The sequence below is a fragment of the Cetorhinus maximus genome, chromosome 1, assembly GCF_964194155.1.
Source record: "Cetorhinus maximus chromosome 1, sCetMax3.hap1.1, whole genome shotgun sequence".
Taxonomy (NCBI): Eukaryota; Metazoa; Chordata; class Chondrichthyes; order Lamniformes; family Cetorhinidae; genus Cetorhinus; species Cetorhinus maximus.
The window spans coordinates 210,743,888-210,761,255 of record NC_135879.1 but is presented as its reverse complement, the minus strand read 5'-3'; the positions used below and the strand labels follow the sequence as shown (position 1 = coordinate 210,761,255).

Genomic DNA, 17,368 nt, shown 5'->3' with positions numbered 1-17,368 from the left:
ATACATTTAAGGCTGGGATAGACAGATTTTTGGTCTCTCAGGGAATAAAGGAAGCGGGTGGGAAAATGGAGATGAAGCCCAAGATCAGCCATGATCGTATTGAATGATGAAGCAGGCTCCATGGGCCAGATGGTTTACTCTTGTTCCTATTTCTTGTGTTCATCAAATCTCCTCTCAACCTTCTCTTTCCAGAGAGCAATTCCAGCTTTGCCAATCTATCCAGGTAACAGAAAGATCCTATTCACTGAACCATTGTTGTAAACCTTTTTGTATCCATTCCTGTAAATTGTATACACTGCAATCACAGGGCACTGGTGGAGGAGGAGGGAGTTGGAAATTGAGACAAGTGAACTGCTCTTTCCATGATGACGTTGAATTTCAACATGATCAGTCACAGAAAATGTCATTTGTAACATTGATTAGGGCTGTCTTACAAATCCCTGGAGAAATTCAAACAGAGAGAAAGTTGACCAGAGATTTAACGTACCTTTGGGAAGAATGAAAAGCTAGAGATGGAGCGATTGTAAGATGACAAAGGTTTTCAAAGGGAGGGGACAGTATTTTACGTGAGCAAACCATTTATAATATCAGCCAGCCCTGGAGGGAAACTGATTCCACGACCTTTGATGTTTGAGAGCAGCAATTAGTGAGGAAGCAAAAGGACCTAATGGCAGAACTCTAGTGTGCTTCTAAGGTGAGCCTGCTGGGTAAGAGAGCTGGAATTTTTCTGGCTATGTTGGAACATAGTAACTAAGTGAGGTCAGTATCACAGAAGTAAGCCATGGAGGATGGAAGAGGTTGAAGTGATTGCTTGTGTTGAACAAGTTTGAGAGATTAAGGAGGAAAAAGGAGAGATAAAATGAAATAGTCATAGTTACCAAGGGTAACATTAGTGACTTTGACCAAGGTGTTACCATGTTATGCCCCACCTTTATTGTGTGGGAGGAGTCAGATCAAACCCAAAAAACATACATCTTTCTGGCTCAACATTTTAATTGCCTAAAATTATAATAACAACTGGTTGTGTCGTAGAATAACATACAATAAGTTCAAGGCTTCTTCATAAAATACTATTTCTACTGAGCTTAAATACTACTTGAATTGTCATTGCAAATCAAACAAACTACAGCATATGTTCATAGAGTAACAATAATAATTCTAACACACTTCATTGAGCTTCGGATTGATGCAATTTTCCTTCCTCCAGGGATGAATTTTGTCACTGCCTGTATAAGGTTGAGAAAGGGCGTCCTGAATTTTTTTCTGGTAAGCTGCCTCTTCCAGCTTTCCTGCCTCCACCTCTCGCTGTTCTTCTGCCTTCTTTATCTCAGCCTGTTGCTTTTGGTACCTCATCTGAGCCAGGAGGTCCTGCTGATGTGCCTTTTTTTGTTGCTTCTCTCTATGATCAAGAAAAGGATTCATGTGCGTTACCAATGCAAAACCCTTCATTAATCGTTTAGTTCTATAGTGACAGTGTGGACATATTGTCCTTATTAGAAATAGCTGGCAAAACTAGTTATACAGCCAACCGAGGGGCAAATGTGTGGTGCACCAGGAGATGGGTTCAGGTTAACTTTGTGTCCTGAATGACTGAAGGTCTGGCCAGAAAAAATTACTTCTCACCCTTTTAAGTTGGTAAGAAGTGCTTAAATGTTACCTCTGGGAGAGGGGGAACCCTTATTTGGGCCTTATTGTTAAAGAGGGAGAAAGTAAAATATGTGAGCAAACTATGGTGTCAAGATTATATGCAAAAAAGGAAGAGGAAGTTAATGTGAGTTATTAGAGTCAGAGAAAGGAGAAATTATACTGGGGGATAAGGAAATGGCCGAGATGTTCAACAAATATTGTGTGTTGCTCTTCACAATTAGCCAAAACCAGCTGAGTTAGTAGCAGGGATGCTACACTCAGCCACAACACATCTGAGCTAGAAATGAGGAGGAGAAAAATGAAAATCATGCAGAGTTCCTTCTTCTGTCAATATGCTGTGTCCAGCCGGATAGTGAGTACATTATGAAAAGGACAAAATCAGGCCTGGCTGCACTGTCCGCCACAAGTGGCATGCTGGCATGGCCTGTGTGCTTAGCTCAATATTCAAATAATTCCACGACCATGGAACTAGACTTTCACATGAACTCCCAGTTTCAGCAGCAAGAAGGATGGGGTCAAAAACATTTGGAAAAGTAAGAGCCAAAGGCAGCTGGAGGTTGTTGCCATTAATCTTCATGTACTCTCACATCAGCCTTCTGGGAAAATAAACTCAGAAAATCCTGGTGGCTACAGTAGGATTGCACCCACAAAAGTCTGGCCCACATATGTCCGTTTCCACCCCCCAACTAGAGCTGGCAGGATCTGTAAGTAAGCATTTATTTTGCATGGGGTCAGTAGGTACTTGATAATACCAGGCAGCCAGAACATTCAGTGCTTGATTGCCTCAAGGTTGGGGAGGGTAGTGCAGAAGACTTGTCCAAGTAGCACCTTGAAAGCTCAGCTGTGCAAGGGAGCTGATCTAATAATATCTTACTATCTAATAATAACACTCTGTCTTCGGTACCTCCTCAATGGGGCCCATCTGGATACTGGTGCACTGAGTGAGGTAAATGAGCCAGAGAAGTTGTAACTTCCCAGTATATATTCAACCACTTTCTATCCTGGGGCCATCTTCTAAGGTCACTTTTTAAAGTCTGGTGAAAATTCTGTACCCTAACAATGCCAACTGAGAACAACCAGAATTGATTGGGACCTTGTGCAACATAGTGAGTTCCCCTATGGTCCCGCTGGAACTACAGCTAGAACCCCTAAGCAGACTTGGGGCCACATCTTGCAAACTGAAACATCACTTTAAGGAGTCTTTTTGTCAACTAGGTGGGTGAGATTTCACCTTACTAATAGTCATTTGGCACCATCTGCTGACTATTCAGACGTATTACATTATTTCTATTTGTAACAGTAAAAGATCACTCTTTTTTCTTCCCGTGCCTAGTGGTGTATCAGGCAGACAAAGCACGTGCTTAAGTCTGCTTCCATGGCTAGTTTTTCTGGACCAGATTGCTGGCCTGTCACCAGAGCCTGTAGCTTGAGGGACGTCACTCCACATGAAGCATGGCTGACAAGGAGACTCTCCCACTCATACCACCTGCCAAGGGTGTATCAGAAGGTTGATAGTCAACCTGTTTGGCCACATTAAGAACGTACCTTCCTAGGCCATCTAGTCCTGGGGCGGAATCGTCCCAGATTTGCACTAAGTAAAATTATGTTTTACCCGCCAGCCGCAATGGCGGCTTTTCACGCCATATCATCCCAAACTCGCCACATTAGTTATGCATTCCCGGGAATCACGTTTCCATGGCGGGTGGGCTCTCTTTCACCCGCCGTGCCATCACCACGCCACCTCATCACGCCAGGCACCATAAAGTCCACCCGCACGCACACATCTCAGTACTTCCAGCCCATGACTGCTGCAAAGAAGATATGGCCCTAAAAGGCAAAAAGACGGAAGCCCCCAGGTTCAACGGCATGTCCCTCGAGTGCATTTTGGATGCAGTGAAGGCTCGCTGTGATGTCCTCTAACCCCACTCTCGCCACAGGATGGGTAGCAACATCACTAATCCAGCTTGGAAGATGGTGACAGCGGTGGTCAGTGCCAACGCCCTTCAAAAGAGGGCAGCCATCCAGTGCCGCAAGAGGATAAATTATCTCCATTTCACCAGGGTAAGTCACTCTTCCCATCACTCTCAACTCACACCCTCACAAACCCATCACACATCTACAGGGCCTTCACTCACTGCTGGTTCAAGGGACATCACCATTCATTCTCTCACACATGCCGTCATTGTCCTCATTCCGTCCATGGGACCACTCACCACCCACACATGGCAGGCATACTTATCATCTGGCCTGGCAGGTGTCCTGCTTACACACACTCCATCACTATTCATGCAGGACAAGCTGGCTGACAAGAGCAAGAGGTCACAGACCGGTGGAGGAATGCCTGAGATCAAGGTCCTCGCGGACTTTGAAAACAGAGCCATCCAGCTGGCCGGTGACGATCTATAGACCATAAGACATAGGAGCAGAAATTAGGCCTTTCAGCCCATCGAATCTGCTCCGCCATTCAATCATGGCTGATAAGTTTCGCAACCCCATTCTCCCGCCTTCTCCCTGTAACCTTTGATCCCCTTACCAATCAAGAACCTATCTGTCTCGGTCTTAAATACACCTGTGCTGACTGTGAGGTCGGTGGTGTTCTACCAAGTGAGGGTCCAGCAGTGCAACATCCATCAGACAACCATGGCCGTGAGTGATGTGCCCTGTTTCACAGGCCACTGCCATGCACTAATTAATTCCTTTGTGTCCGCAGGCATATCTGGGATACAGCTGACAGAATCCACAACTCGGTCTCCAACCAAGCTCCGAAGAAATCTCTAAAGAGGAATCTGGAGGCACCCTCCTTGAAGTCCCATCGCAGTGCTCACCCACACCCTCCACCAGCGCAGAGAGACACACCTCAGTGGGACCTAGCTTTATAGTAGCCTTGGGATCACAATCTGGTGAGCACAAAGCACTGTCTGATCCGCAGGCAGCGGCAGTAACTTCCCAGGTCCTCAGCACTCTGAGGACTGCTGGAGGCCAGAAATCTGCTGAGTCCGTGTCAGATGATGAGCCTCTGGACTCGGTCATGTTACAGTTGCTAGGGCTGCAAAGGCAAGCTTAGGAACATCAGGAAGGGATGTCTGCTGCATTCCTCAGTTGCAAGGCATGATGAAGGAGTCTTAACGTCTTCAGGCTGAGGTGATAGCGCTGGCATGCCAACACACCGAGGACAACACTAGTAGGATGGCGACCGCCATGGAGACCTTGGTCCAGGATGTCGCTCCTGCACTGCTGCGCAGGCTCAACTCCATCACTGAAGTCATAGTTGGCCTCCAACAGTGTGTACGCGAGAGGGGCGTGGGGCAGCTTGGTCTCACTTCAGCCATCCCTTCTCCTTAAGGAGTCAGCCAGAGACCCTTGGGCGTCCATAGGGAGGAGGATCAACAGGTGTAGCCCCCGGGGGTATCCGTCCAGGTGACACCAGGAGTGTCCAACCCATCTGAACTCCCTCTTCCCGTGACCTCAGCAGCTCCAGCTCCACAGACAGAATAGGGTGCCACTGCCACACAGCAGGACCCCGAAAGCTGGCCGGGGCCGTCCAAGTCTCAACCCTCCAGAGGACACCCGCCAAGTTCATCACAGGGTGTAGCAGTCAGTAGGCTGCTTCCATCTCTGCTGTGGATGGCCAGGGAGCACCAAAATGTAGCAGCAGGGTTAGGAAGGTTAAGAAGATCTAGTGGCACAGCCTGGGCATGGGTGTTAATCGCTTGTACATAATGTTCACTATTGTCAATAAACTCCCAAGAATGTCTCCCTGCCTATGGCTCCTTGTTCTGATGAGCACTCAGATGTGAAACCTTTCTGCACAAGATGAAGGCAGGTGTCTCAGTCCAAGGGCTCTTCCCTGTGCTTTGTGCAGCCTTCAGGCCAAAGTGATGGTCCGGCCTCACACTCCCTGGACACATTACTGATGCCTGCACGTCGACGGTGCTTGTCATTGCTGCCAGAATGTCATGGGCAGGCATCACAGAGTTCTGTCGTTCTCTCTGTGTGCTCTCAGCACCTTTAAGGTGGGGCTGGCACCCATCACTTCAGCATCTGTGACCAGCAACGCTGTGCTCCTGAAGGGGTCAGGTGCTGAAGGTGGAAAAAAGATCAGGTACTTTTAAAGTTTCATGGCTGCATCTCTATGATATGACCCTGATCATAGCACATAACTCTTTTGGGTCACAATCAAATAAACTAAATTAACAAAATCAGGGACAAAGTAAAAGGCAGCCCCTTAAAGGAAAACTACAAAAACAAAAGACAAAATTCAAAGGAAACTTGCCAACATTAAATCAAAATGTGATCAAAAGGGTCGATAAAGCACCCCAGCCCCCTCAGCGCCAAGTGAGCACGGAAGGCCTCGACGGTGCTGGCAGACACCGTGTGCTCCCTCTCTAGGGACACCCGGCCGGGAACGTAGCCACGGAAGGGAGGCAGACAATCAGGTTGGATGACCCCCTCGACTGCCCGCTGCCTGGGCCTGTTAATGGCCAACTTGGCCAGGCCCAGGTGCTTGGTTCACGAGGAGGTCCTCCTCCCTCCCCTACCTGTAGATAAACTAAACAATAGCAAAAGGTTCCTCAAATGACTAAAAAGGGGGTGCAGCCTACAGCAACCTATATAGGTGTGGTCCACGGACTCCACAATGCCGCAAAAGATGCAGGCATCTTGGGAGACCATGAACCAACACACCCTATGGTTGTATGGGACTGCTGTGTGCAAAACCCACCACCCCAGGTCCCTGATGGAAAGGGGGTGGACTCCCGTGTGGAGAGCCCCCCACTGGGGACCTCCGCCGCCGGATGGCAACAAGGTATGCCAGGGCATGTCCAGGCAGCGGGCGAGGGCAAGAAAGTGAAGGATGTGCAGCAGCAGCCCATACACGAAACCCCTCCGCTCTGCGCTGCGCTAATGGGCATGGAGGGCATTTCTGAAAGGCAACTCAGATTGCGGGGCTCCAGCTCCCAAGGGAGGGTTCGGGGCTTGGGGCAGGGGTACACTCAGACGGAAGACCACCATGCACCTGAGCCACCTTGAGTCCCATCATGACGTCGGGGCCGAGCACGACCGTCCTAAGGTCTTGAATGGCATTGGCCGCAAGCCGGATGTCCACCAACGCAGAGTGCGCCAACGCCTGTGGAAGCATCCAGACCACCCAGCACCTCCCCGATCCTGGTCACCCTGGCAGCCACAACCCTTCTCTCTGCCAGCCACCATAAGTGGCGGAGGTGCGGATTCCTGAGCAGCGGCTCTCTGATGATAGCCGCTACTCCTAATAGCAGACAGCCTCATCGCGGGGTGACCATGTTTCAGACTTTGATCAGGTCCTGGTAAAAGATGAGCAACGCCTGCGAGGAGCCACGAAGGCCTCTCAGGTCTACAAACAGATCAGAGAGTGTAAGCGAGCTGACCTCAGCCAGACAGGAGTCAAACATTCTCAGAGACTATGTGAAGATCTATGGAGTGTCCTCACTGCATGTCGTCATCATCATCCTCCTGCAATTGAGTGACTATTAGGGCCTCCACTGTATCTCCATGGCAAAAGCATTAGTACAGAGGGTATGTGTGTTGCCATAAGCCAGACTGGAGTCAAATGTTCATAGATGCAATGTGAGAATCTATGGTGTCTCCTCAATGCATATCGTCATCATCCTCCACAAATCTAGCAGCTATGAGGGCCTCCCGAGCGCACCTGCCTCATCTGGTCAGTGCGAGGGCCTCATCCCCGTCATGGTTGCCTTCGAGGACCTCCTCACCCTCATCACTGTTGGCGTCCTCCTCATCAGAGAGCACCAGCTCCTCCATCTCCTCCTTAGCCAGCTCGTCTTTGCATTGCAGCGCCAGGTTGTAAAGGGTGCAGCAGACGACGATGATGCATGACACCCTCTGTGGCCTATATTGCACGGCTCCACCACACTGGTCCAGGCACTGGAACCTCATTTTCAGCATCCCGATGGTTTGCTCCAACAAGTTGCGAGTTGCAGCATGAGCCTCATTATACCGTCGCTCTGCTGCAGTCTGAGGCCGCCGTACGGGTGTCATCAGCCACATCCTCTGCAGGTAGCCCTTGTCCCCAAAGAGCCATCCCTGCAGCTTCTGTGGGCCCTGAAAGATTTCAAGGATCTGTGACCGACTGAGAATGTAGGAGTCAAGCAAACTCCCTAGAAACCGTGCACAGACTGCAGGATGCGTTTGTGGTGGTCACACACCAGCTGCACATTCAGCAAATGGAATCCCCTGAGTTTGACATAGTTGACCACGTGTTGTGATGGAGATCTGAGCACCATGTGAGTGCAGTCAATGGCACACTGCACCTGTGAGAAACCTGAGATCTGGGCAAATCCAATCACTCTTGCATCCTGGCTGTCCTGGTCCTGAGCGAAATGCATCAAATTGTGTGCTCTCGCGAAAATGTCATCCATGACCGCATGGATGCATTGGTGGGTGAAGGTTTGTGATATCCCACAGAGGTCACCTGGGGAGCCCTGAAAGGAGCCACTGGCGTAGCAATTGAACGCCGCAGTCACTTTCATGGCCACTGGCAGTGGATGCCCTGCATGTCCCTGTGGCGCCAAATCCTGCAGCAGGTGGCAGATGTGACCGAATAGTTCCCTAGACATGCACAGTCTTCGGCGATACTGGTTCTCAGTCATCTGAAGGAATGAAAGGCAGCATCTACAGACCCTGGGTCTAGCTAGGCGCTGAACAGCGACAGCTCGGTGTGGCTCCTCGGTGCCATGTGCAGGAGCCCCAGCCGCCCCTTCTTAGGGTGCTGCTCCACCCATTGCACAGCCAGATGCCTCAGTTGCTCTCTTCTTCATCGTATTTGCTCTCTGTAAGGCATGAGGCATACAGCTAGGTCACCAGGCTCCATGCTCCTGATATACTCATCCTGCAGGATGAAAGAGAGACGCGTGGGTTAGCATGTGTGTACTAAGAGCCTTTCTTGGTTAAGTCTGAAGGCCCTTTAACGCAAACTGGAGAGTGCTGCCAACGGCTTGGATGGCCAGAGATTAGTGCGCTGCACAGCTGCCCAAAACCCCACCCACCTCCATCCCACACCACTCGACCTGTTGGCGGCAGCTTTGCCCATTAGGCTGCATGCTGCGCTTCCAGCTCAGGCGCAGGCATTCTCCTAACCCCGTGCTACAAGGCTGCACTGTTAGCTTGAACCATGGGGGAGACTGGTCCAAACCAGGATGATGACATTGCAAGGGGCTTTTTTTTTTATTCATTCACGGGATGTAGGCTTCACTGGCTGGGCCAGCATTTATTGCCCATCCCTAGTTGCCCTTGAGAAGGTGGTGGTGAGCTGCCTTCTTGAACCACTGCAGTCCATGTGGTGTAGGTACACCCACAGTGCTGTTAGGACGGGAGTTCCAGGATTTTGACCCATTGGCAGTGAAGGAACGACGATATATTTCCAAGTCAAGATGGTGAGTGACTTGGAGGGGAACGTCCAGGTGGTGGTGTTCCCATCTAGCTGCTGCCTTTGTCCTTATAGATGGTAGTGGTCATGGGTTTGGAAGGTGCTGTCTAAGGAGCCTTGTTGAATTCCTGCAGTGTATCTTGTAAGATGGTACACGCTGCTGCTACTGTGTGCCGGTGGTGGAGGGGATGAATGTTTGTGGATGTGGTGCCAATCAAGCGAGTTGCTTTGTCCTGGATGGTGTCAAGCTTCTTGAGTGTTGTGGGAGCTGCACTTATCCAGGCAATTGGAGAGTATTCCATCACACTCCCAACTTGTGCCTTGTAGATGGTGGACAGGCTTTGGGGAGTCAGGAGGTGAGTTATTCGTCGCAGGTGTCCCAGCCTCTGACCTGCTCTTGTAGCCACAGTGTTTACATGGCTGGTCCAGTTCAGTTTCTGGTCAATGGTAACCCTCAGGATGTTGATAGTGGGGGATTCAGTGATGGTAATGCCATAGAATGTCAAGGGGTGATAGTTAGATTCTCTTTTGTTGGAGATGGTTATTACCTGGCACTTGTGTGTCACGAATGTTACTTGCCACTTGTCAGCCCAAGCCTGGATATTGTCCAGGTCTTGCTGCATTTGGACATGGACTGCTTCAATATCTGAGGAGTCGCGAGTAGTGCTAAACATTATGCAATCATCAGCAAACATCCCCACTTCTGAGCTTTTGATGGGAGGAAGGTCTTTGATGAAGCAGCTGAAGATGGTTGGGTCAAGGACACTACCCTGAGGAACACCTGCAGTGATGTCCTGGAGCTGAGATGATTGACCTCCAACAAGCACAACCATCTTCCTTTGTGCAAGGTATGACTCCAGCCAATGGAGAGTTTTCCCTTGATTCGCATTGACTCCAGTTTTGCTGGGGCTCCTTGATGCCACACTCAATCAAAGGGTGTAATGATGTCAGGAGCTGAGTGGCCCTGGTGGAACCCAAACTGGGCATCAGTGAGCAGGTTATCGCTAAGTAAGTGCCGCTTGCTCGCACAGTTGATGACCCCTTCCATTACTTTACTGATGATCGATAGTAGACTGATGGGGCAGTAATTTGCTGGGTTAGATTTGTCCTGCTTTTTGTTTACAAGACATACCTGGGCAATTTTCCACATAGCCGGGTACATGCCAGTGTTGTAGCTGTACTGGGACAGCTTGGCTACAGGCACAGCAAGTTCTGGAGCACAAGTCTTCAGTACTATCGTCGGAACATTGTCAGGGCCCATAGTCTTTGCAGTATCCAGTGCCTTCTGCCGTTTCTTGACATCACGTGGAGTGAATCAAATTGTCTGAAGGCTGGCATCTATGATGCTGGGGACCTCCGGAGGAGGGCGAGATGGATCATCCACTCGGCACTTCTGGCTGAAGATTGTAGCAAATGTTTCAGCCCTATCTTTTGCGCTGACATGGTGGACTCCCCCATCACTGAGGATGGGGATATTTGTGGAGCCTCCTCCTCCAGTGAGTTTTTTAATTGTTCACCACCATTCACAATTGGGTGTGGCAGGACTGCAGAGATTAGCTCTGATCTGTTGGATGTGGGATCACTTAGCTCTGTCTATCACTTGCTGCTTATGCTGTTTTGCATGCAGGTAGTCCTGTTATAGATTCACCAGGTTGACACCTCATTTTTAGGTATGCCTGGTGCTTGATGGTAATGGTAGAGTGGGAGATATGCCGGGCCATGAGGTTACAGATTGTGTTTGAGTACAATTCTGCTGCTGCTGATGGCCCACAGCTCCTTATGGATGCCCAGTCTTGAGATGCTAGATCTGTTCAAAATCTATCCCATTTAGCACGGCAGTAGTGCCACACAACATGATGGAGGGTATCCTCAATGTGAAGGCGGGACTTCATCAACACAACTGTGTGGTGGTCCTACTGATACTGTCAAGGACTGATGCATCTGCGGCAGGTAGGTTGGTGAGGAGAGGTCGTGTGCTTTTCCCTCTTGTTGGTTCCCTCACCACCTGCTGCAGATCTAGACTAGAAGCTACGTCCTTTAGGACATGGCCAGCTCAGTCAGTAGTGATGCTACTGAGCCACTCTTGGTGATGGGCATTTGAAGTGCCCCACCCAGAGTACATTCTGCGCTCTTACCACCCTCAGTGCTTCCTCCAAGTGGTGTTCAACATGGAGGGGCACTGATTCATCAGCTGAGGGAGGGCGGTACGTGGTAATCAGCAGGAGGCTTTATGAGGTCTGGAGTCGATGTTGAGACTCCCAGGACAACTCCCTCCCGACTGCATACCACTGTGCTGCCACCTCTGCTGGGTCTGTCCTGCTGGTGGGGCAGGGCATGCCCAGGGGTGGTGAAGGTGGTGTCTGGGACATTATCTGTTAGATAGGATTCCGTGAGGATGACTATGTCAGGCTGTTGCTTGGCTTGTCTGTGACACAGCTCTCCCAATTTTGGCACAAGCCCCCAGATGTTAGTAAGGAGGACTTTGCAGGGTCAACAGGGCTAAGTTTGCCATTGTCGTTTCCAGTGCCTAGATCGATGCTGGGTGGTCCGTCCGGTTTGATTCCTTTTTTGAGGCTTTGTAGCGGATTCATACAACCGAGTGGCTTGCTAGGCCATTTCAGAGGGCACTTAAGAGTCAACCGGATCTTGAGTCACATGTAGGCCAGACCAGGTAAGGACAGCAGATTTCCTTACCTAAAGAACATTAGTGAACCAATCGACTATGGTTTCATGGTCATCATTAGACTTTTAATTCCAGATCTTTACTGAATTCAGATTCCACCAACTGCCCTTGGATCTGTGGATTACTAGCTCAGCGACAATACCACCACACCATAGCCTCACCTCACAACGTGAGGGGAACTGTGAGTGCCTCCACCAGTGACCGCTCCAAGGCCAGTTTTAGCAAGGAGATTGTACACCGTGCCCATTCGTCCAACTGTTCTGCAGTCCACTAAAACGCTCATTACTTTGCAGTCTGTGCCCAAGGGTTGAAAGGTTCAGGAGCATTTGGTGGCACTTTGATGCCTCTGCATTGATTGAGTGGGAAGAGAAGCTAGAGGCCCAACTCCAATCATATCAACGTGGCTGTGTCTGAACTGTCTCAGCCGCAGAGGAATGGTCACTTTATACAAAGTTTCCCTAATGCGTGGCCCCTTCCCTCGCCCACCACACCCCCACCCCATGCGTGTTTGTGCGCTACCTTCAACCGCATGGCAGCACTTGCCACCCCCCCACCAAAGTCGCCTCAGCCGCAGAGCAGCCCTTGACCCCCAACAATCCCAACGCGCCCCAACCTTTGTGTCCAAAAGACCACCTGGGCGAGCACTCTGCAATGTTACTGTGTACTCACCTTTGAGTTCCCCTTAAAGTGCAGCCCGCCAAGTGCATGTCTTTTACATGCTGTTGTAAAACACATTGGCGTGCAATTACATTGACATGCGCCAGCGATCCAGGCACGCTGGGCTTATAATGATATACAAATGTATTACAATGAAGTTCCCAACATCTGATGGTGGGAAATGCGGCCCGCCATTGGTGAGCAGAGAGGGCAAACTGGTTTCATGGTGTCGTGAAACCGACTTTTGGCCTTCTCACCATATTGTCCGCTCAAGCCACCAAACATGCCCAATACCAGTGGGCATGGAAAATCCCGGCCCTGGAGTGGGACTCAACCCCAGAGCTTTTGGCTCAGAGGCAGGAACGCTGCCCACTGTGCCACAAGACCTCCCCCAGCAAAATGGCTAAAGAAAATCCTCAAACCTTCCATTCTCTCTGGTTAGCAGCCTATCTAACGTTTGCTTTATCTCCATTGTTCTGGATCATGTCTAACTCCACCTTCTTTAAACTCTCCAATATTGCTTTGAGTCCATCCAGTCCACGCTGAAAGGGGCACGCGGACTCCAGAACTACATCTAAGTGAGACATAGATTGAGTGAGGAGTTGGGAATTTGGTTCAAGTAGGAATTAGGGGCAGAGGGGGAAAGAGGTGCTCCTTTTTCTATTTTTTTTAAATCAGCCTCCAGTGGTTAGTGAGTTTCTTTCCTTGTCTCCAAGCTAGGCGAGTGCAACTTTCTATTACTTTCTCTGTGAAAATTATTTACTAATTGACTAATTAAATAAATAAGGTTGGACAGAAATGGCAGGGCTGGTAGTGTGCCACGACTGCGGCATGGGGGGAATCTGTGCAATGCACTGCAATCCTGGACAACCATATTTGCAGAAAGTGTCTGCAGCTTGGGCAACTTCAGCTCCGAGTTGCTGAGCTGGAGTCTGAGTTACAGACGTTGCAGGCATCAGGGAGTGGGGGAGTTACCTGGACACTTTGCTCCAGGAAGCAGTCACTCCCCTTAGGTTAGGGAGAACTTTGAGTTGGTCAGTGATCAGGGACAGGAGGTCATGACTGCGAGTCAGGCAGCTAAGGGGGACCAGCATGCAGTGATGAAGGAGCCTCAGCCCTGACTTTAAGAGGTACAAGGTGCTTGCTACCTGCATGGATGAGGAGAACTGCAGGGTGGATGAGCAGATTGATCATGACACCATGGTAAAGGATGCCATTCAATTGGGAGGAGAGAAAAGGAGAAAGTTATTTTTTGCACATAAGTTTCAAAAGTCAGATGAAGCCATGTTTAATTAACTTTAAATTGATATTAGATTAGAGCCTTTGTGGACTTCACCCATTTCTGAGCCCACCACCCACCAACAAGCATTAGGGTCACTATATAGTGCATTTCACTTTCAGATCTTATGGCCTTGTAACATTGACAAACAGATGATTCTTATAATCTCCTGGTAATCTACACAATATATCCCACAACCATATACCTGGCCAATCTCTCGTCTTCCACCTTTTTCTGTTCTTCAATGGATTGAATCATTTTCGCTCGTTCCTCTGCCACCTTCTGTGGGTTCTTCATATTTTTCTCCACTAAAAACAGAAAGCAAATATTTTTTCTGTACATCATCCATCACCTTGAAATTACGTTCAATGGACAGTGATGGGTTGGCTGAGTGGGACAGGAGGAAGGCTAGGGAGATAACATTAGCATCCATCAAGCACATGGTCTCGATCCTTCCACCAATTGGAGCAGTTTTTCCCCTGTCTACTCTGTCCAGTTCCCTCATGATTTTGAACACCTATATCTCCACTAAACTTCTCCTCCAAGGAAATCAGTCCAAAACTTCTCCAAAACCTCTACACATCTGAAGTTCCTCATCCCTAGAACCATTCTCATCAAACTTTTTTACACTCTCTACAAGGCTTTCACATCTTTCCTAAACTGTGGCGCCCAGAACTGGGCGGAATACTCCAGTTGAGGCCGAACTAGTGTTTTATACAAGTTTAACATAAATACCTTCCTTTTGTACTCTATGCCCTTATTAATAAAGCCTAGGATACTGTGTGCTTTATTAAATAGCCCTTTCAAAAGGTCCTGCCATTTTCAATGGCTTTTGCACATATACACCCCTCTGCGCCTGCATCCACTTTAGAATCGTACCCTTTACATTTAGAAAGGGCAGGAAGTTGGGAAAAGGTGGGGGTGCAGCTCTGTTAATTAATGATGGTATTAGCACATTAGAGAGGGATGACCTAAGTTTAGGAAACCAGGATGTAGAAGTGGTTTGGGTGGAGATGAGCAATAATAAAGGCAAGAAGTCACTTGTGGGAGTGGTGTACAGGGCCCTTAATTGTAACTATACAGTAGGACAGAGTATAAGAGGAGAGATAATTGGGGATTATCATGGAGAATTTTAATCTACACATAGACTGGAAAAATCAGATGGGCAAAGGTAGTGTAGGTGAAGAGTTCATAGAATGCTTTCCAGATAGTTTCTTAGAACAGCACGTTCTGGAGCCAACCAGAGAGCGGGCTATACTAGACCTGGGGGAAAATTTTCTCCCCATCAGGTGGGTTGGTTGGGAACGGGTGCGGAGCCGACCGCCACCTGCGATCAGCTGCTTGCAGCCCATTAAGGCCTGCCCAGTGTGACGTGCGCCCGGTAGCGCTCAGCGCTACCTGTGCGGGCGGGAGGAGGAAGGAAAGTCAGGGCCTGCGCGCGAAAGAGCACGGATATCTCCCTGAGGCACGGAGCTGCCTCAGGGAGATTAAGTTCAGTTTCAAAACTTAAAATAAAAAAAGGTAAAAATCATTTATACATGTCCCCTTATGTGACAGCGTCACATGAGCTGGGATATGTTTATCAAATGTTTAAAAAATATTTATTAATTTAATAAACCCTTCATGAAACCTCATCCCGCCCGTGGATGAGGTTTCATGAAAAATGCAAAGGCTGCCTGGGCTCTTCGCCTGCCCGTCAACCTTAAGGTTGGACGGACAGACCTGTCAAATTGCTTAATTAGTTTATCAATGGCCTTAACCATTAGTGGTAGTGGGGAAAATTCTAGAGTCCATTGTAAAAGATTTAATAGCTGAGCACTTGGAAAACAGTGGCAGAATTGGACAGAGTCAGCATGGATTTACGAAAGGGAAATCATGCTTGACAAATCTACTGGAATTTTTCAAGAATGTAACTAGTAGAGTTGATGAGGGGGAGCCAGTGGACGTGGTTTATTTGGACTTTCGGAAGGCTTTCGACAGTCCCACAAAAGAGATTAGCGTGTAAAATTAAAGCGCATGGGATTGGGGGTAGTGTATTGAGATGGATAGAAAACTGGTTGGCAGACAGGAAACAAAGAGTAGGAATAAACAGGTCTTTTTCCGAATGCCAGGCAGTGACTAGTGGGGTACCGCAGGGATCGGGGCCCCAGCTATTCACAATATATATTGATGATTTAGATGAGGGAACCTAAATGTAATATCTCCAAATTTGCAGATGACACAAAGCTGGGTGGGAGGGTGAGGAGGATGCAGAGATGCTTCAGTGTGATTTGGACAAGCTGGGTGAGTGGGCAAATGCATGGCAGTTGCAGTATAATGTGGATAAATGTGAGGTTATCCATTTTGGTAGCAAAAACAGGAAGGCAGATTATTATCTGAATGGCTATAAATTGAGAGAGGGGAATGTGCAACGAGACCTGGGTGTCCTCGTACACCAGTCGCTGGAGGTAAGGATGCAGGTGCAGCAGGCGGGAAAGAAGGCAAATGGTTTGTTGGCCTTCATAGTGAGAGGATTCGAGTACAGGAGCAGGGATGTCTTGCTGCAATTATACAGGGCCTTGGTGAGACCACACCTGGAATATTGTGTGCAGTTTTGGTCTCCTTATCTGAGGAAGGATGCTCTTGCTATAGAGGGAGTGCAGCGAAGGTTTATCAGACTAATTCCTGGGATGGCGGGACTGACATATGAGGAGAGATTGAGTCGGCTAGGATTATATTCGCTGGAGTTCAGAAGAATGAGGGGGGATCTCATAGAAACATATAAAATTTTAACAGGATTAGACAGGGTGGATGCAGGAAGGATGTTCCCGATGGTGAGGGAGTCCAGAACCAGGGGTCACAGTCTGAGGATATGGGGTAGACCATTTAAGGCTGAGATGAGGAGAAATTTCTTCACCCAGAGAGTGGTGAGCCTGTGAAATTCGCTACCACAGGAAGTAGTTAAGGCCAAAACATTGTATGTTTTCAAGAAGGAGCTAGATATAGCTCTTGGGGGAAAAGGGATCAAAGGATATGGGGAGAAAGTGGGAGCAGGCTATTGAGTTGGATGATCAGCCATGATCATAATGAATGGCGTAGCAGGCTAGAAGGGCCGAATGGCCTACTCCTGCTCCTATTTTCTATGTTTCTACGTTAACAGGTCTTTGACAGTTCGGCCGGCACGCAGCCCACTCCAGTGCGCTCCCGCAGAACCAAAGATTGGAATGACGCACGGTGATGTCGGGATGCATGCCCGACGTCACCGCGCATCATTTTACACGTCGACTTGAGGGGCCCGCACCCACACGCCAAACAGAAAATCATGGCCCTGGTACTGAGCAGTGCAATAGGGTTTTTACATTCATTTAGAGGGAGAAAGAGTGCGCCCAAGGTTAGTATTTTAAACTTAAATAAGCGCAATTATGAGGGCATAAAAGCAGCAAATGAGGTTAAGGGATAGGTCAGCAGAGGTTCAGTGGCAGACATTTAAAGGGATATTTCAGAATACACAGAATAGATACATACCAATGAGAAAGAAAAATTCCAAGAGGAGGGACCACCATCCATTGTTAATTGATAAAAGTTAAAGACAGTATGAAACTTAAAAAAAAAATTTAATTACACAAAATTGGATGGCAGGTCAGAAGATTGGACAGAATATGAAGAACAAAATGACAAAAAGATTAATATGGAGGGAAAAATT

At 48.6% G+C, this 17,368-nt stretch overlaps 1 protein-coding gene across 1 annotated transcript in view; it reads right to left on the bottom strand.

The window, feature by feature from the left end:
* Positions 1 to 912: 912 nt before the first annotated feature.
* The window catches only part of cfap53 (cilia and flagella associated protein 53), a 68,244-nt gene continuing 51,788 nt past the window's right edge, over positions 913 to 17,368 (bottom strand). Inside the window, exons 7-8 of the mRNA XM_078552566.1 lie at positions 13,892 to 13,994; positions 913 to 1,399 (exon numbers count right to left, since the gene is read on the bottom strand). Coding sequence (XP_078408692.1) covers positions 1,159 to 1,399; positions 13,892 to 13,994 — 344 coding nt within the window. The 3' untranslated portion in view covers positions 913 to 1,158. The remainder of the gene's footprint in view (positions 1,400 to 13,891; positions 13,995 to 17,368) is intronic.